Consider the following 27,064-nt stretch of genomic DNA (forward strand, 5'->3'; position numbering starts at 1 on the left):
AAGAACGATCAGTAGGAACCCAGGGGGGGGCTTATTTTATTAAGTGATTGATTGTGAAGTTGTAAATTTTCTACCACGCTCGTTTCATTCGTTTTAATCCATTTATTTTTTAGAATCTTGATTTTCTTCCAAGTAAATGTTATGTCAGTATGGAGGTTAATGCTATTGGCGAAACTTCGGAAGCTATCTTTTTTTTTCTTTTTGAATAGTCGTTTGGTTTGGGCAGCTATTTTTTTATAACTGATTAAGTCAGTAAGGTTGTTTGTATGTTCCCATTTTTTATAAGAAGCTTTTCTTAATCTTTTAAATTTATCACATTCGGAGTCCCACCAAGAAACCAGGTTCCTGTGTACAAGATAATTAGCAGCTCTTTTTTTGGGAGTACTGATCTTAATGCTATTTGTTATTATATTAGCTAAAATTTTGTATTTTTCACTTGCTGAAAGGGTGTCGAAAGCGGATCGAAGAACTCGATATATGAATTTTCTAAATCTATCAATACTTTTTCCCAGTCGGTTCGGCTGGAATTAATTTTAAAGGATTTTTTATGATAAAGGTTCTTTTCGACATCTATGTTTATAAAGATTGGATAATGATCAGAACACAAAGTTTCGTCGTGTGTTTCTACCCTGATTTTATCAGCAATATTCATGGAAGATAGAATGAGATCGATGTTCGACTTTTTATTCCGATAGAAATCTATATGGGTGAGTGATTTTGGATTGTGGAGAAAAAAGTTATTATTAACGATAGCTTGTAAGAATCTTTCACCGTTGAGATCGGTATCGGAACAATTCCACGTCGTATGGTGTGCGTTAAAATCCCCCATTATAATGCAGTTGTCACGTACTCTAAAATTGTCCGTAATTTGGTTCCACTGATCTTGAGAAAGAATAAAACCTGGAACTCTATAACAAGCTATTATTTCTAAAGGAGGGTTAGTATTGGTAGTTTTAATTCCACCGACTTCTACAGGACAATCGGGAAGGGTGGGGAGATTTACTTCGAAAAAGGCGATATTCTTACATACTATTATAATTATACCTCCCCCGGCTGACTCTATCCTATCTTTTCTGAAAATATTAAATCCGGAAAATTGTATATCTTTTTCAGGCGATAACCATGATTCTATTCACACAAGTATGTCCAGGTTTTTCAGGAGTAGTTCTATTTCTTCTTTGCGTTGAAGGATGCTCCTTGTGTTCCAAAAGAGTAAGCGAAGGTTTGAGATTCTGCTATTTGTCCGTGTCCTTGGGTCCGTAGAATTCGACGGATGAAGCAAATTTGTGTTAGGCATAATTAATCTTCAGAGGAGCTGGGATCTTCACTTGTGACACCATGTTTGTACGGAGACGTTAGCTTTTTAATGGTTCTGCTTATTCGATTTTTCAGTTTTCTATGTTTAATGTGGTCATACGTGCCCACTAGCATATTTATGAGAGCTGACACATCATTGGTATATTTTGAAGTTACACTGCCTATATCTTGATTGGTGAAACTTTCTTCAAGGAAGTTACACAGATTTTCCGAGTTGAGGGGGAAGTCGTGCATTTGATTCGAGATATATGATTTTGCTGGTTCTAATTGTTCTCTAATATCAAATGAGAGATCAACTTTTTTCGTTTTCTTTTTTTCTGGGTTCTTACTGTCTGGTTTTTCTATTTCTGTAATTTTCTTAATTATCTTCGCGGAATTATCTGTAATGTTGATTTCTGATGCACCATCGATGGAAGAAATGGTACTCGAAAGGGCGTGTTTTATATCTCTGACACTAGGAATTTTTAATGCTATTTTTTCTTGATTAGCTGGTGAAATGTTTTGGATTTTCACTGAATTTTCTGAAGGAGTAACCTCTGGGGTGAAAGCAGGAACGACCTGTTGGGGGACGATCTGTGGTTCTTTGTCGTGGACACCTTCGTTTTTGCAGTATTTGGCAAGATGTCCTTCTTCCTTACAAAGGAAGCAGGTTAATTTTTCCGTGGAGATATATATTCAATACAATATATTTTCAAAGTTTATCTCGATTACGTTTGGCAATTTATTTATATCTTCTGGCTCAATATACACTTGTCTCCTGAAGCTGAGTATGTGAGTGTACCCAGGGTTCATTCCTGCTTTAATAAAAGATATTTGAGACTTTTTCGTGACGTTTAATTCCAGCAATTTTGCTTCAATGACACTGTGTGGAATTATTGGTCATACGTTAGAAAGTATTACACGTTTAGCTTTGGAAACAAGTGGCCGTAATTCGAGTGTATGATTGTTTACGTTGATGTTCTTATTAGTGGTAAGCAAATTGTCTACCGTTGTCTCACTGCTTAGATAAAGACAGACTCTACCATGAGATATTCTAGAAACGAAACGGATATTACTGGGACCTACTAACTTGCCAATAGCTATCGTATAATCCTTAATGGTTAATCCTTCAACTGCATCTGTAACGATGGCTTGTTCTTTCTTTGGGAAGCTAACATTTTGAGTTACTTGAGCGTATGATCCTTTTGAGGAAGACATTATGGTGTTGTGTACTGTGTTATTTAACAAACGTTGAGGTTGAATATATCCATTAATGGAGACACTCATTTATCCCAATGGGCCTTTTGCACTGATGCAACCCAGATACAAAAACTGTATCTGGATTTGAGAGGATCTATAACTATAAAAGCACTTCCACTTAGAGAACAGTTAATAGAATTTTGAACACGTAAACACGAGCGACACCGAAACACGTCTTATCCCTTATAATGTTCGATGAGAACTCTAAATGGCATATTATGTAACACGAAAAGAATAAAATGAAAGTTTGAGAGTATGCAGGCAACGTGAAACATGTCGACCCCGTTACCCTGATTAATCGACGATTCTAATGTTCCAATTTATGTCGCAATCAAGGTAATTTGACGTTTAATCAAAGCAGCTGCATCGCGCAACTTCAACAACGAAACGTAACGAGCGAAATAATGAATAGCGAGTCGATAATGAGAAAGTTCGGTGAACAATCACGAAACTTAAAATTACACGCTGGAGTGCAATCGTGTAATCACGAACACGTATCGAATGCAATAAAAGGAAATCGTACACAATATATCGTCGGATGCAGAGCAGATTACTTTTTTCTGAATAAATTTTATGTAACGTTCGAAAATTTTATTTATTAACGTTGCGAAAATATTGTGACCTATATTTTGCGGTAATAGAATCGAACAGAATGGTTCTGGAAAAATAGTGTTTAAAATAACAAGAAAATTGATTAATTTACTCACCCTTGTTGAAGTGCACGGTGACGTTTGTCCATTGTTGTCGAAAGTGGGTCATCCATCTGAAAAAGATGAAATCGTTCTGTTGAATCAACCTCGTTTAAATTATTCGTATGACATTGTTAGATATAATGATTCTTTCGGGATGCTCTTATAAATGCTGAGAGTGAAGTTTCAATTCTTCAAATTTGCAATTTCAAATTTCAGAGACTTTCTAAACTTGGAAATCAGCAAATTTAGAGTTTTCACCACTTGCCCTACAATATCGTGTCACACTCGTGACGCACCTTGTAATTCACACATGACAAATCAGACTCATATTTTCATCGTAACTGAATTTTGTGTTCAATTCTGACTATAACCTTCATAACGTGTCTAACTTTTCAATTTTCTTTATTTGTCTTCAAGTTGTAGTAATAATTATTGAACCGTGAATGACGCAACTGTCTAGAAAATTGTAGGTTAAGGGGTTAAATTTGTTAATTTTTAAGTACAGAGAGTTTCAAATTCACAAACCATCAGACATTCTGGTTTCTGAATGTGAAGATTGTTTAATTTGCAAACATTTAAATTTTATAAATTATACATTTATAAGTTAACGGTACATGATTTGTCAAAATGGAGAACTATTTGTGGAATATGCAATTGCTAGTATCGACTTCTTGTTAGTAGATGTAATCAAGAATCTGCCATAATTATCTACAATGTAGACAAGTATTCATGTTCCACAATATGATTTACATATTCCCATAAACGTGTACATTACTCACATATATACAACATAAGAGTAAACTTGGATATTGAGCATTATCGAGAGTATGCTCATTTACTTTGAAATTAATAATGAAGTTGGGAAATAAATAAACGAATGTTAAGACATAAATTAATCTATATACAATTCCATATCTTGATAAAAATCGACAATTTCAAGAAGCAAAACTTAATATACTTTGTAACTTAAAATAAGAAACTACTGTTTTTAAATAGAGTTTCATGTCGTATCAACGTCGTAGCTTTAACCTATTAAGCGACTGTCTACTAACAAGTTAAACTGTAACTTCTATAGTTCTAGTCTATTGAGAATTCTGATTGTCTTGCAGAATGTAATCACTGTGTTCTGGTATGATGGGTAGATAATTGTTTTGGAGAGGTTATTCTGAAATTAGAAACTTTAATGATATTTTAACCGTGTTGATAGGTTTTATGTAAAAATACAAAAATGTAACATAATCAACTAGAACCAAAGAACATACATTTTAACACCCAGAGATATTTTCGCTGATGATGACAACTTTAAAATCTTCTACTTGAGAAGTTTGATGAATTCTTTTAAACTTATTACTTCACTATTATTAATTATCATTATTGTCTGTTACACTATGTTTACACATCATGTGCATAACACAAATTTTATTAGAGAAAACTGATTTTATATTGTTTTATTAATCGTTTATTTATTATACTTCCATCAGTTTTCACACAGTACGTTATTAATTTTAACGCTTTGAGACCCATTGGAACTTTGAAGTTCGCTTCTATGAAGTTCATTCTTCTATTGTTGAATGGCGGCAAAAGCTTATTTCTATTTGGAAGTTTACTTATAAGATGAATGAAAATTCATTCGAAAATTGAAGATCGACTTCATGTTTACGTACATAAAATACTTATTTGCCTTGCTTTCTTGTAAGCTTCAAAAAGAAGGAAATCGGCATTTGTGCGAAATAGTCGCATCCAGGATATTAAGTGCCACTGGCCATTTGTCACATCACGCGGAAAATGTGTGTGCTTTTAGAAAAGTTGAGACAAGACCGAATTTATTGTTCAAAATATACCTGTATATAAATATGAAAAAAATTGTTCTTACTCTTAATATTGTAAAAAATAGAAGTGATTTGCGTACATAATATAAGATAATGTAATAAATAAATATTTTCTATTTTTTGCTATTTTATATGTTCTTTCTATATTATGCACAGAAATATTTGATAAAATTGTTTAACGTTTTATATCTTTCACATTACCATTAAAATTATAAATATTACCAAATAATATATTGTAGGATAGGAGGGTGAAGGAGAGAAAACACGGATATATCTTAACAAAAAAGAATTAACAATATACATTAAGAACACGCACAAAAACACTCAACACTTCGGACGGTACTGCTTTCCGCCGAAGCTACTCACAGGAGCGCAAAACTACGATTGCCCCGCAAGCATTTCGCACACGCAAAGCGTTGTTAAACAAAAGACGATCGCTCGTTAATGGAAAAAAACTATGATACCGGTTACCCTTGTGGAAAAAACCCTACAATATTATTATTACAGAAATGCTTCTGTAAAGTCCTGTCGAGACTTCAAGTCTCAAATTATTTTCCATACCATTAATGACCTTGGTCATGACTTACAACGAAAATTGTATGTGATGTTTACTTTCAAACGAATTAAGTATTTAAAAAAAGTTAGCACTTTTAAACGTTTTTAAGAAATTCAATACAGTTAAATGGTGAGTGCGAGGTCGCCTTTCAAGTGCAAAGGATAAATAGATAGATCGCTATACTTACCTCTACATCCTAAGTGTACCCTAAAGTTAAATCTTTAAAGAGGTGCATTAGACTCCGTTAATTATAGCCAGTAAAAAAATCACAAGCTGCTCGGAAGAAATAAAACACCGTTCGTACGTTAAGCACGAAACCTGAAGAAAAACTCTTATACGTTCTTTACGAAGCGTTTTTGCAGCATATAAAATTCACATAAAACATTACTATCTAACAGCATAAACACGAGAATGAAAGTCGTATCATGGCTGCGTATCCCGTCTGTTAGCTACGTAACGAATGAAAGTATTAGTTCTTTATGTTTATGGGTGGAAAAAATGGGTTTTTTTAATGACACTTTCATTCAATTTACAGTCTGGAATAATTAGATTGGTATATTTGAGACTTGATGGATACTGCAACTGCAATAATTTCGACGAACGACGAATTCTTTAATTACATAATTTAAATATTCAAGCTTTCGAACTTTAAATTTGCATTCTACTGAGGTAGATTTTGAATTTTGAAACATCAAATGCAAATTTTAATGGTATTCGAATGTTCGAACTCTGGTTATAGTTTAATCTGTTAGAGTTCAAAATTCAATGTTAGAATTATACGAATTATTTGAATTATCTGAGTTAACTGAATTGTCCTAATTATTTGATTATTTGGAATGTTCGAGTTATTCAAATGTTCCAAATTATTCGAACTATTCGAATTTTACGAATTATCTGAATTAACCGAATTATGCGAATTATCCGAATTACCCGAATTATCCGATTTAACCGAATTATCTGAAATATCCAAAATATCTAAATTCATCAATTATTGAAACTTTAAATCCGAATTCTAGAGTATTGTAATATCTGAATGTATCTAAAAATTTAAATATCCGAACTGTCAAAATAAAATTGTAAATGCCCCGTTTGAACGTGCATTACAAATTATCTGGCTCTCATTGAATTACAGAACATTCAACTACATTATTGAAATGAAATTCCAGAATGATTAATAATAATATAACACTGTACAACAGCCAACTGATTTCGTAACGGCTACTATGAAATTCTTATAGATTTTTGCGAGCTGAATACGAATCTGAAATCAGTTTTTCTCTAGGACGTACAGTTTTTGAGAAAATTAACTTTAAAAAAATTGCAAATTTTCAACTTTGGAAATTTTTTGTGCTTTTACCGCAGCAGCTATTCAGTGGCTTTTTTCACGAGAAGAATCTGTGAATTTTTCTGAATAAAACTATATGAATTGTTATTACATTGTAAATATTTAAATATGTTTAAATGATGATCAAAGTAAGAAAGACACCAAAAACGCACCAATTTTTCCTGATATTTTTCAATTTATTTAAAAAACTATGGGTCTAGGCGAAAATCTAACCATCCCACATGATAGAGTAGACATTTCTGCAGAAGAAAGCATCAAGCGAAGTTACAAAATCACTTTTACTTTCCTTTTATAAAAAAAATAGTTTAGCAAAACACGCGCCGCTGTCAGTGGTACTCGATGTTGGCGCGGCGCGGCAGTCGCCCTGCTTATTGTCTTGGAGTAACGAAATAGTTATTTCGCGACTGCTGCGCCGCGCCAACATCGAGCACCACTGACAGCGGCGCGTGTTTTGCTAAACTATTTTTTTTATAAAAGGAAAGTAAAAGTGATTTTGTAACTTCGCTTGATGCTTTCTTCTGCAGAAATGTCTACTCTATCATGTGGGATGGTTAGATTTTCGCCTAGACCCATAGTTTTTTAAATAAATTGAAAAATATCAGGAAAAATTGGTGCGTTTTTGGTGTCTTTCTTACATTGATCATCATTTAAACATATTTAAATATTTACAATGTAATAACAATTCATATAGTTTTATTCAGAAAAATTCACAGATTCTTCTCGTGAAAAAAGCCACTGAATAGCTGCTGCGGTAAAAGCACAAAAAATTTCCAAAGTTGAAAATTTGCAATTTTTTTAAAGTTAATTTTCTCAAAAACTGTACGTCCTAGAGAAAAACTGATTTCAGATTCGTATTCAGCTCGCAAAAATCTATAAGAATTTCATAGTAGCCGTTACGAAATAAAAAAAAAGTCAAAATTTGTTGTACAGTGTAATTAGAGCGATAAACGTTTTGTATTTATGACTTACTTAGCTACATAATGAACGGAGCTTCTATTAATTACTCCACCAAGAATAAAGTTGGACATGAAAATAACAAGTACCAGTGGCACTTCAAGTGCAGAGGATAAAAATCGTTGTATACTTTTCATAGTGTGTATAGAACGACTATCGTGTCACGCGAACATTAAAAATATGCGTACGAAAAATACCGCGGTAACATTTGTCCACTTTGCTTTCGCAGAGGGCTTTAATTAAACCACACCGTTAATCGAGCGAAACACGAGGTGTTCGGAAAGAATGCGATAGATTGATTTGACGAATGTGTTCGCAATTGGGATTGCTTCACAATTAGTTCGACAGTGCCTATTTGGAAACGCCGTGACACTTGTATGATGTATTGACGGATACTGAGTGAGACCACGTTACAAGGATGTTTACACAATTCGTGTATGGCAAGTCAATTGTCCGATGTTTGCTGAAACGTCTAAGAATCGACTCCTGAATTGACTACTGATTTGGACATCATTCGATTAGAATGTTATTCGAACTTCATATTTGGATTCTACCGATATTGAAATGATGCGAATATTTTCGAAAATGTAATCGGGCGATTTTTTGGATATTTGAGTGGTATAAATATTTTTAACTACATTATTTGAATAATTCGTATAACTCGAGTACTCGAATAAACTTCGAAAACGAACGGCTTAGCTGTCTAGTTATATTGAATTCATGATACCAACCATCGATGCCTTCAACACCGTTCAACGTGTCAAAGTGTAGGCTTCTAAGAGCCATCGGTAAATAACCATCTTTGCTATACGCGCACGTTGAATTAATTAGCACCCTCTATAAAGAAGTTCGAATCCTTCCGCTCTAGACGTAACACGCCCAGCTCTCTATCTCGTCTAATTGGATCCTAGTTTAAGTATACGACAGGAAGCTTTTGAGGCGACGTCATCCTCTTTGAAGGGCCAGGAACAAAGGGTTTCGAGATGCAGAGGAGGGGTTGTAGGTAAATGGAGAGATAGTCGCATTTCCTCCTTCAAGATACCTGGATGCGATAAGCTAGCGAGCCTTGTACCTGAGAGTCTCATTGAAAATCGTACAACTGTATGTATGTATAATGAGGCAAATCTATCGCAAGAAAAATAAGATAAGTAAAAACAGGGAAATTGTCCGAGAGAGAGAAAATTTAGTTTGTAATTTGATTCTGATTGTCATTCAACAACTCTTGAGTTTCTTACGTACTAGTTCTGAAAATTCATTATTGCTTGCAGAATAATTATAGAATTATATAATTGTGACATACATTATACATTTGATGAGTGTATAATTATACAATATATTGTATTAGTATATACTTATTATAGAATTATATAATTGTGACATACATTATACATTTGATGATTGTATAATTATACAATATATTGTATTAGTATATACTTATTGTTAGACAATCGATTATATGATACCCTTATTCTGAAAGTGGAACAAATCTATTTTTGAAAGAAATGAAAATAATGATGACAACACAAAAACTTAATACGATCTTTTTATCTGTAAGCAATCTATAGTGAAAATAATTAACGTTCTGTAATATTTGGACAACGGAAGTTTGGGTAATTAACCACATCGGAAAGATGTTTATATTAAAAGTGGTGCAAGTTCACCTTAGCTGATAGATAATAATAAGAAAATTAACAATACTTTCTGGATAATAACGCCACTCCAATAAAATCCTTATTTCCAAAGGAATATCTTTATTATGTTTATAGAAATAAGACTTATGAAAACTGGTAATAAAAAAAAATGCTGGAATCAGGATTTCAAGATGAAGACAATTCGGACCAAAATGATTCAAGGAATTCAAGAAACACGGATAACTAATTTCGAAAGTGAAACAGCTCCATTTGGCATAATAATTATTTCTTTTAACATCACTATTAAATTATCGAGCACCACAAAATACGAAAAATTTATTTATTAATAATCACTAATATTTTTAAATTTATTAAAATGTAGACCCTTAAATATCTCGCAATATTAAAATTATCCCATTTTAAAAATAAACGATTCATATATGACTATGTATGTACAACGTGTGTTAATAAAATGAATACATTTTGTTATTATTATACATTTTTATTGAGTATGACTATGAGGGATCATGTTGATATCGTATTAACAATTTCAAAATTACAAAAATTCAATATGGTCATAGTAAATGTCAACGTCATCTAATATTTTTCTTATCATTTTTATTCTTGATATTAGTATTTTACGTATTTTATTAGTGCAATGAATATTGTGGACGAACATATTCGTAGGTTGGAGAAGAAAAAAAATATTATTATAATTGATAATAATAATATATTGTTTTGACAATGTTAACATCATACTACCCCCAAAAATCAGTGTTTCACAATAATATCTTTGTTGCACCACTAAAATAACTGTTTTTTCAAATATTACATTGCATACAACAAACTATGTGAATGAATAAAATATCTAAAATTTTATTAACATTCAAATGGCAGATTGCATATTTCATTATAACTATTCATGAAATTAATTAATGTTAAAACCGAAAGTATCCCGAAATGATTAAATCCGCAAAACTCTAGTTTCATTTCTGTTTCGCATTGTGTATTATATTGAGAGATAACTGTAGTTAATTATGAATTAACTGACCGGGGATTACTGAGTGTAATGTCTGTAATTACTCAAAACTAAATAGTCGTCAATTATATTTCTAATGGAAATTCATGTAGTAATAAACTGAAAAATAAAGTAATACTAACTTCGTTTATGATTTATCGTTTATATGGATATTATCGTATGATGTTCATTGCTTCTGAAAAGCAATTATGAATAATAATAGATCGATTAATAGATGATTAATAATAGTAGCGTTGCGTAGAAATTGTGTTATCATTTTAATAAATGAACAGTAATTAAAAGAATTTAATATTTCTGTGACGCAAACGTTATTCAGATAAAATAAAGTTTTTTGCAAAAGATAAAATGAACTAACAGGTGAAATATATAAAGTAAAATGACTAGATCAGTAGACATAGTTTTTATTAATGTATTTTCTTGGTTCACAAACAATAAAATGAAAATTTTCTTAAGACATGAAATATATAAAAGCGAGCTAAAACGTTATTGCAGACAAAGCATTATCATAAAACTAGCACAATACATTTATATTAAAAACATAAAATGCGCCCTTAGAAAGAATAATACCATTTTATATTACACGAGACATATTAGAAATTTATCTGATGTAAAACATAAACTATATATTATAGTCATAATTTTTGCAGGATTAAACAAACAAATGCATTGTAATTCAAGTTCGTTCCACCTGTACTTTATGACAGTAATTTTTTCCTGTGGTTTTACATGTTCATATACATTAAGTTAAAAGGGTTTAAGTAAATTATTCCATATTGCATCAGAATTAATCCTTCGTATTACAATATCTTCATAATAAATGCGCAATTTTTAGATAATATTGAACTTGAATGAATATTCATCTCATGATTTTTTAATCGATGAATATTTATGTCAAAGGATTCGTCTCTTAAAGCTAGAATTTAAACTGCCATTTTATAAAAAAATATTTCGGAAACTGTTACATAAGTAATAGGTTTGAAATTGAGATTGTAAATTATAGAATTTTATTGCAAATATTACTATAAATTTATTACCAGAATTACCAGAAATTTATTTATTGTTAATTGTTTAATTTTGTTAGGAGTTGTGCAGATAAGATTAGGTCTGAACACAAGTATTATTTAAGCGATTAAATTTTTGTAAAATTAGTATACACCCTAAAATTTCTTACCAACAAAGCGTTATTTATATATATTTCAAACTATTTTGCCCAGGTATACTTAAACACCAGATATACAGGGTGTCTCAAAATTAGTGTAGGTCCCAGAAATGGAGGGTAGCTGACGTAATTCTGAATAAGATCTCCCTTTGCCAAAATGGGGTTTGAAGCTTCGTTTTTGAAATATTAAGGAAAAACATGGACCAATCAGAGCGCGAGGATTACGCGCGCTCAGCCACTAGGCTCGAAGCTGTCGCTCTCGCGTCTGCGCATGTGTAAAGCATCTTCGCGCTCTGATTGGTCCGTGTTTTTCCTTAATAATTCAAAAACGAAGCTTCAAATCCCATTTTTGCAAAGGGAAATCTTATTCAGAATCACGTCAGCTACCCTCCATTTCAGGGTCCTACACTATTTGTGAGACACCCTGTATAATACTTAAACAAACTAGGTGTACTTACTCTTATAAAATGTTTTTCAACACCATCTACAAGAGTAGCTTTCGCTATTCTGACATAAATGTTTGCTAACATCAAAGCTATTGGCGATAAAACGAAACGATACACGAATTAACATTTATCTCCATCTAATAGAATTTATTATTTATTACATCACCGTTAACATTTCTTCTCGCGTTTGCATGTTTCGATTGAATTTTGTTCTTTGCCTTTTCCTCGCGTTATTGAATCGTTCATTTTGTAATCGTTATTAAATACATATTCTGTTCATTCTTCATACAATTTATTACGTCACTTTTCGACCATGGATCTCCTCACCTACAACAAAAACAAAACGTTAAAAATATTTTTCTGGGTTACTAGTAATATCAGACATTAAAATCAATGCGTATCAATTGATCGTGTAATTATTTACTTGCAACACTATCTTCAAATCCAGAAATTAGAAATGGATCCTAAAAACAAATACAGTTAAATTTTTCAGACTTAATCGAGAATTGCAAGTTTCACTCAATATTATGAGATAAAGGTTTAAGTAATTATGGATCCTATAACGTGCTACATTAAATCTCTTAGGATCCCCTCGTACGAGTCACGTTTCACAAACGTAATTACATTTCTCTGGCAAAGTCTGCGTTTCGCTATCAGTAAAGAAAATTACACAAAATTTCCTCGAACACGTAAACGAATCGGTGTATTCTCCAGTCTACGACAGACTCATGAATATTTTATATGTCCCATTATTTACGAACCTTGAATATTAAACGGGAAATTATATATGTACCAGGAAGCATGCACGAATGTCCAGTGTTATAATTCTGCTCATCGCAATTGGTAAAAGATCTTGCAATTATGGTAGTATTCTCGCAGTTAGTTATATATAATGATACATGTAATTGTTTGTTTCCTGATACGATGTGGAATATATTGATATTAATAACGAAACATATAAGCACAGAAGGTGACTTGCATTTCCAATCAATTGCTAATTTAATAATTTAAATTCGATTTAATTGTACATATGACATAATTGTACATAGCCTGAGGTGATACGGTATTCTATGAAGCAAAATTTCGAAACTATGGTGTCGAACGTTATAAGATATATACATTCGTAAAATAGCACAGAGAACGTTTATATTCATAAGTTTCTAAATTTTAGGACTGTGATTTTTCAAAATTTCTGGACACCTTTCTAGATTTGTGAATATTTAGATTTTCTACATTTCCAGATTTGTGAATTTTGGGATTTGTCGATTTTTAGATTTATGTATTTTTAGATTTGGGGATTTGTAAATATGTCGATTTCTAGATTTTCGAAGTTCCAAATTTATGGATTTCTAGATTTGTGGATTTGTAAATGTGTCGATTTCTAGATTTGTAGAGTTCCAAATTTATGGATTTGCAGACTTGTAGATTTCCAGATTTGTGGATTTCTAGATTTGTAGAGTTCGAAATTTATGGATTTCTAGACTTGTGAACTTCTACATTTGTGGATTTGAAGATTTATCGATGTCTAGATTTGTGCACTTTTAGGTATGTGAATTTCTAGATTTCTGGATTTCTGGTTTCGAGTATTTTTACATCTCTGGATTTCAATACTTATAAATTTTTGGGTTTCTAAATTTCTACTTTTTTAGATTCCCAAATTTTTCAATTTCCAAATTTCTAAATTCCAAAATTTATACACATGCTTCTCAACTATCCCTAGATACCAAAATCATTAAATCCTAAAATTATAATTTTCCAAATTCACAAAGAGTAAACTTCCGAATATGATTTAAAATGAAATTGAAGCTCGCACGAGTACGTTTGGCACGCAAAGTCCCGCCATCCAGGAGTTAATCGAAACTTGCGACGTAGTTCGATATTCCCGGTGAAACTTTTTTAACTATGTGTCCCCGGATTTGAAGAGACACGGACTGAAGTAACAAAAGTTCACCATAAAAACAAGATGGACCAGTGTTTCAGAATGTTCGAAAGTTCCATGGTAGACGGATACGGGTTCTTTATGCATGCTTTATCAGACAAAGACGTACGGGGAAAACGGAAAGTACAGGAAACTTGTATTCTACTATGGCGGCAGCTGAGTGCATACTCGAAAGATACGGCTTAGAGGTTTCAACACAAAATGCTGATTTCTTGAGACCATTTCTCTTAGTAATTTTATGTAGCGAATTGATTCTCTATACAACGTCTATAAGATTTAGAATACCTTTCGACAGCTAACGGAATTATGAATCAATCGAGTAAAGGTATGAATTTTTTATGATAGTATATCATGTAATTTCGATAGAAGAATCGATACGGAGGATTGTATTAAATATTCTCTGTTTTCTATCCTGAAAAAGCCTGCGATATATTTCGTGCAGACTCCATGAAACTTTATTGCACATTCCCTTTATTTTTTATCTCGTTACGCTACATAATTTTTGATACTGTGTTACGTGACTGCGTTCGTGGTACATATGGCGTGGAATTTAGAGTTGCAAGTTTTAAAAGTTTGTGTTCGTAATTTAGGAATTTGAGAATATGGATTTTTCGCACAACGAGGTTTGACAATATGGAAATTTTAAATGTTCGTATTTTGGGAATTTGAGGATTTGGAACAAAGTAAAATTGGAAATTTAAAGACTTACAAACTTAAAAATTGAGGATTTGCAAATTTTCAAATTTAAGAATTTAATTCTTTGGTAATTATAAATTCGAGTAATAAAATAATTTGAACATTGAGCTGTTCAGATGTTTCAAAATGTACATATTTGAGAATCTGAGAATTGAGGTACGTAAATTGTGAAATTTAGCGGTCTGTAAATCTACAAGTCTGAAAATCCGAAAATCTGAAAATCTGAAAATCCGAAAGTCTGAAAATCTAATAATATCATACTCTAACTATCTGAAAATTTGCAAACTTGCAAACCTAAAATCTAAAGATTTCAAAATTTCAAAATCTTGAAATCCGAAAATTCGGGAATCCAAGTGTTGCGAAAATTAGAAAGAACGCGTGAAAATTTATGATCTTACAGAATTGTTTAACTTTTAGCTTGACTTTCTCTAAATGTCAACAGTGAAAATCCATCCAGTATTCCATTTATTTGAAGTCTCGTTTAATAAGCTATTACATTTACAAAGCCTTCATTATCCTTAATCCACTCAAAATAACAAGTTTCTCCTCACGCATGCTTCTCTTGAATTAATATCATAAACCTCTAAGGAAATTAACCCGAATATAAACTCTGTGCAAAGCTAATTTATCCGAATGTTAAATCCGTTTTAACTGGTTCCCCAGAATTTGAATACCAAGAAAAGGAAAAGTTACAGAGGCATTCGTTTGTGTCGAAAACCTCGTAATCTTTTAGGTGAAGATCTGCTATGCTATACCTTCAATGCCTTCGTTATCTTTTATCTACTATGTACATTCATGGACATATCTCTTTCATTACCAACACGATTGCTAATTCTCCGAAAAGATAAAACGGAAATACATGGTGTGTTCCAAAAGTAATGAGAACGAAATTCCTGCGCCGCTCCTGTTGGTCGGAGGGGGATGGGATCACGTGGGTTAGGTGCGGGGGACCCTAAGCTTTCCAACGAACCCGGTCCCAGGGCTCTCCGAGATGCGAAAGGGACAGGACGTGATTTTTTGCGACCCTCTGTTTGGTAACCGTGTCGCGGAAAAAGCGGCGTCGGCGATCGGAACAACGATACGCGATAAAGCTTTTGTGCTAAACTAAACAAATCTCTTGAGGAGACAACTAAAATGATTCGTGAGGCTTATGGGAACTCTGTCCTGTCGTACTCACAAGTTTCGAGGTGGTTATAGGCTTTTAAGGAAGGGCGGGAAGAGGTTCACGACGATCAACGCTCTGGGCGGCCACCAACTAGCAAAACAGTCCGTCAAACAGTCCATAAAGAATTTCTTCCTGAAGAACAGATAGTTAACACTGCCTACTAAGTGGATGAGCTGGAAAGACTGCGAAAAAGGGTCGTCAGGGCGAGAAAATACATCTCCGGTACCTGGATAGTACATCTCGACAACGCGCCTTGCCACAACGCGCTGCGAGTACGTGAGTTTCTGACCCAAAACAAGGTGATAACGCTTCCCCAACCCCCCTATAGTCCTGACCTGACACCGGTAGACTTTTTTTGTTCCCCCGGATCAAGACACCCCTGAAAGGAACGCGTTTCTCGTCGATACAAGACATCCAAGCGGCCGCGATCGAGGCCTTAAAAGCGGTTCCGGAAAACGCATTGCAGGACGCGTACCGTTCATGGCAGGGTCGCGGGCAAAAATGTGTAGAAGCCCAAGAGCAGTACTTTGAAGAATTTTGAGTATTTGTCAGAATTGGTTCAATAAATTCCTTTAAAAAAAATCATTCTCATTACTTTTGGAACACACCATGTAATATATAGTTTAAGTTTGACTCACATGTTGAAAAAGAGAGATTATCAAACTTTCCATTTATCCGAAAAACTCGTAATCTACGTTGATTAAAACCCTGGTATGATTTTTTAAAGTCCTCATTATGCTCCATCTGTATTAAATTATGAGCTCCCATTTACAAATGTCCCTCTGAATTGGTGTTTCACCATCCACAGGAAAGCGCATATTTATCTGTAATACCTCTGAAGCATTTTACCCCTTCCAACAGTTCAAATGAAATAATCGCAGACCCAATGGTCTGGTGAATAATAAAATAATCCGAGCAACAAACGGTGATCGTTATTTGCATCGGTATCGAGGGGGACAGAGGGGGAGAGGATGTGCGGTATGGAACAATGCAAAAGGAAAACACAATGGCACCAGGGAATGGTGGAAATGCATTTTCTCCTTGTAGGTGCTCGACAACGGTGTCCTACGGCGCTCGAGAGCTTTTAGAGAGATATACGCTGGTAGCTAATTCCCGAGACGATCCTTTCTAACCTACACGCTGAATTGCCACGGAAAATTTGAAGCTGCATGTATGAAATTTTCGGACAGAAATTTGCACGAACGAGGGCTTACCGATTTATTGCGTATCTCTGTGAACTCTTTTAGACATTTTCAAATTGTTATATTTTTAAATTTTTTAATTTTTAACCTCCCGAATTATACAATTTTTATATCACTAAATTAACAACTTATCGAGTTCTTATATTCCTTATTCTCTAAATTGGTAAATTTAAAATTTTGCAACTCTCATTTCTAAAAAGACTCAAACTTTCAAATTCCTTAAATTTCTCACTCTCACAGATTCATTGATTTCATAAATTTCAGGGACGTTTCGAATCTCTAATATTCCCCAAATTCCTCAAATGCCAAAATTTCTAAATTTCCAAATTCTCAAATTTTCGTATCTCTAATTTTGCAAATTTCAATATTTATACTTTTACAAATTTCTAAACCACTAAAATTACAAATTTTCCCACTGTAAAATTCTTATTTAAACTTAAATTTACAAATTTCCTAAATCATCAATCCCCAGATTTACATTGTTTTTAAAAATCCGAAAATTGACTAACTTTCTAAATATACATAAACCCTTAAAGTTTTTTAGATATGTAACTGTTGCTTTTTAGTATAACCCGCCACTATCTAATATTTCTTTCTTAGAAGGTCCAATGTTATATCACCTGTCGTAACATCCCAGTGTATCGTACAACTACGGATTACGTTGCCAGCCGTTGTACAATAATCTGACAATATATCGCCACGCGTTATACTCTCACATTCAAATTGATGTTCCTGGAGCCACCCTGATCCGTAGCTATTTACGCCAACGGTCCTCACTTTTCCAGTCCGCGAAATTGAAATTACTCACCAGACTAGTGTGTTTTCGTTAACCGTTGAACCAGATTGCCAGATTTTACGTAATTTCAACCGTTGAATTATTCGTTCACGATACGTCGATCAAAGGTAGGAGCATGGCACACACAAGACCCGGAATTTCCTGGGACTGAAGCAAATGTAAACGGAATGGAACCCTTACTGAAAATGGTCGTCTGCAAAGGGAGATACGGCCTTGATCCTTCTCGTTACGTACACCACGAAATTTACCAACCACCTGTAATGGTGGTATACCATAAGAACCGCAGACACCTACAATTATGATGTCCATTTTCGACCGATACACCTGAATATTTATGTTAGTCCTTTTAAAATTATATAATAAGGATATCACAAATTCTGCGCAGCTTCATGAATACTTTACACGGGTTCTCAGATTTTTGCTCACGTTACATAAACAGGATAGCTGCGTATGCTTTAAGAATACATAGGGACGAAGACTATTATAAGGATGAACTGGACATTATAAGGGACAGTTTCATTTGACTTTAATATCAAGAACACTCCTGACCTATTTCACACTCCTTTTTGGTGGTTACTACAAATGCAATTTATAGATGGTTTTTAAGTATAAGCAATTTATTAACATTAAACGTATGCGCAATCTATAATGAAAAGTAATAAACATGCGCAGTAAAATTCATACAAATAAATATACTGAAATAAAGGTAAAATAACTTTGCTGCGCGTGATTGTTATATACCATTCATTACTGCACATATTATTTATGTGTAATCATCTATCAGGAGATAGATTTGAACATCTTCCCCATTTTATATTTAAGGTGACTTGAAAAATACTCCTTTAAAAAATATTATAATTTGGCTCCGCTTGCAAAATATATTTGAATTATAATTTTAAATTTTGTACGCTCGATGACGTTATTAATGAGGAGCAATACCATTTTCACACGTTACTATTATGGCTCCAATTGAGCCGTTTATTTCGAAAGCGAGGCAAATCCATTTTTGTTATTGCGAGATATTTATGAGATTGCATTACAATAAATTTAGAAATAGTGGTAAGAGCTAAGAGACAAATTTTGTATATCTTGTGCTGTTAGATAATTTATATTTATTGTCCAATAATGTTTAAAGATTTGGCTAAAAGTATTAGGAACTTATTATATCCAAGTGGACTTGTGTCACTTTCAAAATTAATTAATTATTGCATTTGTTAATTAAACGGATTGTAATATATTTAACTAAAAATAATTTCAACCTAAGGTGAATACTTTCAAAGTAAATGGCTCAATTCGTGAGCATCGCCGTATTGTGACACGATCGAAATTCATCTTTATTATTTGTCATTAAATATGCAATCATATAAAAGAAAAGTAATACATTTGTTTCGTCTTTCCCCAATTTCGTGGTTAAAATCTTGTCGAAGTATCCTCCATGAAATTATAACCGAAACTCCGTTCACTGCGATAAAAGTAAAATCAAGCCGAACTCATCAAACTTTACTTTGAAACCCAGCCGATCGAGCCTCATTAAATCGAATCGAAATGAATATTTACAGGTCACAGGTTAGCATTAAACGGTGTTGCCTATTCAATTATTTCATTCACTGTGCAATTGAGATTTTGATTCATACGCAACGTAGAAATTATTAATTTTATTTGGAATGCTTCCTCGATTAATATCGAAGTCGAATGCTCCGCAACATGGAGAGTTTCCAAGCTAATGCAATCGGTGACGCTAATTGCAAGGAATGCGTCGCAGTCTAAGACGTTTAACGTTGTCCTTACCCTCCAGATACTCTTACAAGTTACACGAACCAAGCAAAGTGGATTTAACTTTGCAGGTTAAACAGGTAAATTGATATCGACTGCCTTTGAAACACTGTATTTCTTGAATGTTGTTTCGTTGCTACGTAAAAAACGACGTTTTTCATTAAACTGATGGAATTCCTCGGGAGATGTATCGAAAGAAACGTTACGACCGACTTGTCCTTCCCCCGAAATCGAGAAAACTATTAATTTGGATGATTGATTTGATCAGGAAATCGATAACAAGGTGGTGAGCAGAAGTTAAACATAGCTCCGTCGACTAGTGAAATAAAGCTTCAACTGTATGGAGCTGAAAATTCTCCTGTCGATCATTGTTCATTGTTTATTGATCGTTCTTGGTGATTGTTCCCGTAGTTTTCGTCGATTAAAATTAATTGCTCATGCCCCTGGAAAACGGACAAAGCTTGAGGGGAGCGAAATACGTTCGCCTCTCTAACGTTAAATAATCGTGAAATGTCTATTTTTATCAATCGTAATATTACCTACAATGTAGAATTACGAGACATGTTGGATCAGTATGTGTAAAATAAAAGAAGAATCGATAAAATGCTATGGTTGCTAGCTAACAGTCGTTATTTAGTAATAATAAGTAATCTATTTTTTTAGTTAACATTTTAATTTTATATTTGTTGAGTTTGAAGAATTTTAAGAAATAACGATTTCTTGTTATCAGATTCATAGTAATTATCCATATTTTAAAGATTTGAATGTGTCTTCGATAAAAAAGGTAACGTTATAAAAATGTTATAACGTTGTAGTAATTAAGGTAACGTTATTAAAAATGAGATTAATTAAGAATTATTCGTTATTTACGAACAATAAACAGAAATTATAGAATTAACAAGTGGATCTTGTTAACAAATACTGCTTCTTAAAGCAGTATTTTTCATGGTGCTTCCATACCTCTTAAAGAAGAACTTATCAATACCCATCATTTAAAAATTATATTTCATTATACTGAGAAGTTTCATTTTATCTCGATATCATACATAGAATTATTTCAGTGAAATTATCAGACAAATCGACTGATAGATTTATGAGTGAATGGCGAGGTGCCAAGTAACAGCAAACTGTGGTTTCATTAAATCGAAATTTAGTATGTGCAATGCGACATCGTGAAATTTTGAATCCAATAATTACGCGGTTTTGAGGCACACCCCTATTCGCCTATATTCCTGGGTTATGATATTCCTAGACCTCGATAACCTTAGACTTCAATATTCCTAAACTCCAATATACCTAAATACTGGTATTTATAACGAAAACTAGACAATTCGACATCCTTGTACCCTAATACCGCTAAACCCCTAGATTATTTACCTCTACATACCTATGTAATAAGGATTTGCGTTATATCAAGATGTATATTCTTCAATTTTCAAATTTTTAGATTCCAAAATTCTCATTATCTATTCAAATCAGTAGATTTTCAGATACCTGTACTCCTAGCTTCCTAAATTCGTAAATACCTAAAATCTTAGATTATTAGGTTCGTAGATTTCTAGATTCCTAGATTTCTAGAATTCTGGATTTCTAAGTTCTTAGATTTCTAGATTTATGGATTCTTAGATTCCTAGTTTGCTAGGTTTCTAGGTTGCTAGGTTCCTAGGTTGCTAGGTTCGTAGCTTCCTAAGTTTCCAGTTTCTTAGAATTCCAAATTCCTATACTTTCGAATTTCTACATTCCTAGATCTTTATACCTCTAGATTCCTAAATCTCTACATCTCTTCATACCGATATCCCTAGATCTCAATATCCACAATATCATCAGATACTAATATTTCTACCTCTTCATAGCTTATACCTCTATATCCCATTATTCTTTATTCTCTATTACTGTATATCAAAATCTACATATTCCTACATACACATATATACATAGATCTCTAATTATTCGTATTCGAATATCTCCATACTATTTCAAACTCATATTTGAATATTATTGAAACATTTTCAAGCTCTGAATACATCTCTTTTAAAATGTTATTTCCACCATCTACCTTTAAAGGCTTCTACAGATTCTACGACGCTGAAGAGCATTCCCTGAAAGTTGGATGCGATTTACGAAAGTTTTAGGAAAACACAGGTGTCAGCCTCACCTGTTACCAAAGCTAAATGAACATTCATCTTACACGTATTTCAGCTTAAGGGTCAATAACTTGATGCACTTGATGCACTTCCATCGTTAAGGGGCATCTGCCACGTGCTTGTAACAACGCCATACTCCGGGATACTAGTATCTGTTCTGCTTAAACGATAGACACGAACTACGCTATCACTTTGATCGCTTATCACGTGCACCTGTTTTATTGATTAGGTTCGCCGGAGCTCTTAGCCAGCGTAGTGCATCGTTCTTTTCTGCTGGCTCCTTTCGACAAAGTAAATTGAAATTCAGTGCTCGTAAACGCTTTGATATGTCATTACTCGATAAATTCGAGAATTCAGTTCTTTCTTCTTTTCATTGTTATTATATTTTTCTTATCATCGAAATGTACATTCAAATACTATCTTCCTCTGTAGATTCAGCTCCGATCAATACCCTGAAAGTTGCAAGCTTATTTAATTTGTTTTATTTATTTTAATTAATTATTACGTTATGAGGAAATGCAATAGACGAAACATCAACTACCAGATTCTTTCTGGCAAAAATTCTGAAAATTCTTAGATACTAAATTATGCTACTTAAAAATTAATATTGAGAAAAATAGTTACATTAATAAATGTCAATTATTTTTGTTGTCAAATATCAGTTATATAGATTTATACAATCATAAATATTTCCTTAAGCCGAATAATGAAATAATTTATGCTATGTTCATACACTTCTGTGTTTAGTATCTCATACTAAACTTTAATTCAAAATTTTAGTTTGTATTAACACTAAAAATTTTTTAGTAACGTAAAGTGTGAAAATTTTGATGTCGAATTAAAGGTTAGTATGTGAACTATTGTTGAGGCACACATTTATTTAAGCCGGATAATTAATTTATTTATGTAATGTATACATGCCTGTTAGAAACTTTGTCAAACAGAGATGCGTTCCCAATTAAGGTGCTGGGGTAAGTGCCGAGAGGTCAAACTCAGTCCTCTTACCAAAGGCATCCCTGCCTCCCCACTACGTGGCCAGATCCTCCAGGAACAACGTCCCTATTCGACTTAGCATTGCAATAACAAACTATCTGTCCTTTTCTACAATCTCAGAAGCTAACAAAGCAAGCAATCCTACGACATCTGATGACCATACGACTCCAAGTCAATAGCCATCATCTATCGCCACACTTAGACTCTCATAAACGACCTTTCGCTTAGACCTCACGCAGGCTATCCCTATCATAAATCGTTCGAAGGCAAAATAGCACAGGCTAATTGCCCCCAACGACCCTCCAAAATACGTTGGCGCTAACACGGCCAACCTGACATGCTTCACGCTCTCGGGAAGCATCCACACAAGAAATCCAAACACAATACAGCAATAACAATCATAGATTATCAAATCTCTCAACATCAGCGTCTCCAGGTCACATAGCCTTTGGCTCCGCACCTCTCACGTGCCCTGCCCTTGCTATGACCAAACGCATTCATACCAAAGTGTTTACCCAGCGTCGTAACCTACACAGCTCCGCACTTTTAATTGTACCCTGCTGCAGTTACCGCCCACTTTATCAACATAAGATGACCAAACGCATCCACACTAAAGTGTTTACCCAGCGTCGTAACCTACACAGCTCCGCACTTTTAATTGTACCCTGCTGCAGTTACCGCCCACTTTATCAACATAAGATGACCAAACGCATCCACACTAAAGTGTTTACCCAGCGTCGTAACCTACACAGCTCCGCACTTTTAATTGTACCCTGCTGCAGTTACCGCCCACTTTATCAACATAAGATGACCAAACGCATCCACACTAAAGTGTTTACCCAGCGTCGTAACCTACACAGCTCCGCACTTTTAATTGTACCCTGCTGCAGTTACCGCCCACTTTATCAACATAACGTCCTCTATTCCGCGCAATTCGTGTACCTTTCAAACGTCGTCTTTCGCAAGGCAACATACCAAATCCGTGGCCTTAATGTCACTCAATGATAGAGGTTCCTTCGAATACATAACGTTACTCTATTCCGTACACGACATTGTCGCCTTTCATACGTTATTTCCACGATGACTACACCCACAAGTGCGTCACCTCCAGATGACACTCACAGTATCATCCAGCAGCCACGGTATTCACAAACAGGCGAATACCGCACAAACAAACGATACCATCCACAAGATGCGTATCCCACAATCAACTTTTGCTAGCAGACACAACGTGTCCCCATAGCCCCATTCTTTGCTAATGGTCCCAACTCGTCCCAATAGCCATTCATACAATAATCTTTTGTTCTTGTCATTTTCCACTCCATAATGTTCTACACAAATAGAACAAGGAACACAAACTTTACAACAGTTACTCATATCGCTAACACGGCTCATCCGCGCTTTCTTCTTCGCTAACATCACCATTACATCCTGACCATTCACCCTTCCAAAGATGCAGTTAGTCTTTGAGATTGTAGATTGCCGCTTTCACCCGCAATCAAATAACGGTAATTCATTAAACGGTTCATTAAATCAAATAACGATTAATTAAAACCTCCGAAGTCATACAATATCTATTAGACTTTACATCTGTTTTTGCCCTTCTAAAATCTTAGGGTCCTGAACTTCTATTCTGAACTGCTTTTCTGAATTTCTATTCAATCTTTCCAAAACTATTGCCCTACCCTCATTTAAATTAATTTCCTTATTAGTGTCTAACAACAACAATTCAACAGAGGTTGCCGCACCGGCGCTCCTCCCTACTCCAAATAATAAGCAACACGGTGAAAAAACCCTTAGATTTTTGTACCGTCGGATCGAGTGTTAACATTATTTTCGCTAACTTGCTCGGCCAATCCTTACTTTCCCTCAATTCCATAGTAAGTAAATTAATAACAGCAACAATATATCTTCCCGCATGTTCGTTTACCATAGAGCTCCTGTGACAATGTAGTGCAACTCTACACCCAGACTTCTAATAAATTAGTCTAACATTTTGAAAGAAAAATTTGTACCCCAATCTAAAATAACCGTACATGGTTCACCAAACAATACCAACCGGCTTCCTTACGGAACAAAACATCCATAAACTACTCGACCGGTGTCCCTAAGCATTTTACGGCACAATACTCCGTCCCTTACTTTAAAATCAAAAGTAATAGTTTCCTATGTTTCTATTCATTTAATAATATCCCTCGTGTTCTACAAATTTTCTTTACACATACTCCAGTTTAAACAAATAATTTCGAAGGAATAGGCGCCAACGAGCTATCCATAATATTTACAGCTCTTACCTTATCGCCCGAATCAATCATATATTTCATACCGTCTCAGCAATTCCTCAAGAGGTCCACATACATCGCCTTCGTTACCATTAACGTTAAGTATGTTACACCGTCCTCCAGGTAGTTCATCGCTGTCCTTGGAAAGCCCTGGATTTCGTTGCAGCTTCGCTCCCTCGCACGTGGTCACCATCTGATGATCGGCATGCGTCAAACGCAACAATTGCGTTTCTTCCAACGATGACACGAATCCATCATGTAGAATAAACAAAGTCCAGCTTCACAGCTACACCGTACACTTTTTTAAATAATTGTCTTTTTAATGTTTGCGACTTTAAACATTTTGTTTTGTTCGCCGTTTGACCCAACATTGTGATTCCTCATGTCCCTTTTTTAGACAAAAATCACAACTAATTGGCTTCTTTGCAGGCTGGTTGTCTGCTGGTTGTTCCGGCTTGTCAAACGTTGTTTTACGCTTCTTTGGGCATTCTCTCTCAAAATGCCCTACTTCGTCGCACCTAAAGCACCGTTTCCATGGAATATCTCGTGGTCGGCCTGACATTACACGATCGCTTGACCGTCTCTTGTAATCGCGCACTTGTTCCCCGCGCTCCTGAACTCGGTCACGACCGGGCTCGCGTTCAACGTCCTTTTTCGGCACTTTCACAAAATGTCCTATGCCACTAAGTAAATCAGCCGTGGTAGTATACCGGGCATTCATCAAAGATTGTCGCACACTTGCGTCCATAACATTCCCGATCACCAAACTTATTAATTCGCATGGCTTAAAAGCTATTTGCGTTTGTCCGTAATATTTTAATTTATTACGCGCATACTCGGTGTACGTGGCAGCTGAATCGCTTGTATAAGTCACTGCGCGGGTTAACCGTTCACACAAGCGGTCTTCCGTCACGAACACAGAACAAAGGTCCTCGCGAAATTTTTGCCAAGTTCGCGGATTACCTTCCCACTCACGGTACCACTTTTTTGCTTGACCAGCCAAAGCATGGGTGGCAAGACTTAATCGCTGAGCAGCCGGAAGTTTTTCTGTAATCGTTTCCACCAGATTACACCACTTTGTAGCGTCCTCGCCAATATCCGAACCACTAAATTCCGGCACTGCTTCTACTAAAGACTCCGGTTTCACAGACGCAGTAGACGAAATACTCGCGACCGTTTCTATAAACCGGCGGAATAAATCTTCGATGGAAGACGCGGAAGTTTTATTAGACTCGTCAGCCATCGTGAACGTGGACTTAGCAAAAATTCTGCTATCCGAATCCCACTTCTGATGTTAGAAACTTTGTCAAACAGAGATGCGTTCCCAATTAAGGTGCTGGGGTAAGTGCCGAGAGGTCAAACTCAGTCCTCTTACCAAAGGCATCCCTGCCTCCCCACTACGTGGCCAGATCCTCCAGGAACAACGTCCCTATTCGACTTAGCATTGCAATAACAAACTATCTGTCCTTTTCTACAATCTCAGAAGCTAACAAAGCAAGCAATCCTACGACATCTGATGACCATACGACTCCAAGTCAATAGCCATCATCTATCGCCACACTTAGACTCTCATAAACGACCTTTCGCTTAGACCTCACGCAGGCTATCCCTATCATAAATCGTTCGAAGGCAAAATAGCACAGGCTAATTGCCCCCAACGACCCTCCAAAATACGTTGGCGCTAACATGCCTGTTAAGTATTTTGTACAAAATTATAACACAAAAATTTATCTTTTGGTAACAGTGCAAATTTCTGTAGTAAAGTAAATTTTTGTGAAACTTCGGCGTTTCAAAATCAATAGTTACTGTGTTAATTATTTTTCAAGCATACATTTATATGGGTACATACATTTATTTAAGCCGGATA

The 27,064-nt window shown here is 34.6% G+C and overlaps 2 protein-coding genes across 3 annotated transcripts in view; one reads left to right on the top strand and one right to left on the bottom strand.

Moving 5' to 3' along the window:
- The window catches only part of LOC100878748 (uncharacterized), a 911,930-nt gene that overhangs the window by 12,993 nt on the left and 871,873 nt on the right, over nucleotides 1-27,064 (top strand). The window lies entirely within an intron of this gene.
- Nucleotides 1,988-26,877, bottom strand: LOC143264785 (uncharacterized). Of its 2 annotated transcripts, none has more exons than XM_076533458.1 (2): nucleotides 25,210-26,877; nucleotides 1,988-3,319 (listed from the first exon to the last, which is right to left on the bottom strand). In XM_076533458.1, exon 1 carries the CDS (start codon nucleotides 26,438-26,440, stop codon nucleotides 25,532-25,534), a length of 909 nt encoding a protein of 302 aa, XP_076389573.1. In that variant the 5' UTR covers nucleotides 26,441-26,877; the 3' UTR covers nucleotides 1,988-3,319; nucleotides 25,210-25,531. The 2 variants fall into 2 exon arrangements, with proteins under 2 accessions (XP_076389573.1, XP_076389572.1); XM_076533457.1 differs by lacking the exon at nucleotides 1,988-3,319 and adding an exon at nucleotides 20,733-21,877 and having other exon boundaries at nucleotides 21,934-26,877.

Source organism: Megachile rotundata, chromosome 7 (assembly GCF_050947335.1).
Source record: "Megachile rotundata isolate GNS110a chromosome 7, iyMegRotu1, whole genome shotgun sequence".
In the NCBI taxonomy this organism is placed as follows: Eukaryota; Metazoa; Arthropoda; class Insecta; order Hymenoptera; family Megachilidae; genus Megachile; species Megachile rotundata.

What these genes read in the sequence shown, in the direction of transcription:
- LOC143264785 (XM_076533458.1), bottom strand. Translation starts at nt 26,440, where the DNA reads ATGGCTGACGAGTCTAATAAAACTTCCGCGTCTTCCATCGAAGATTTA.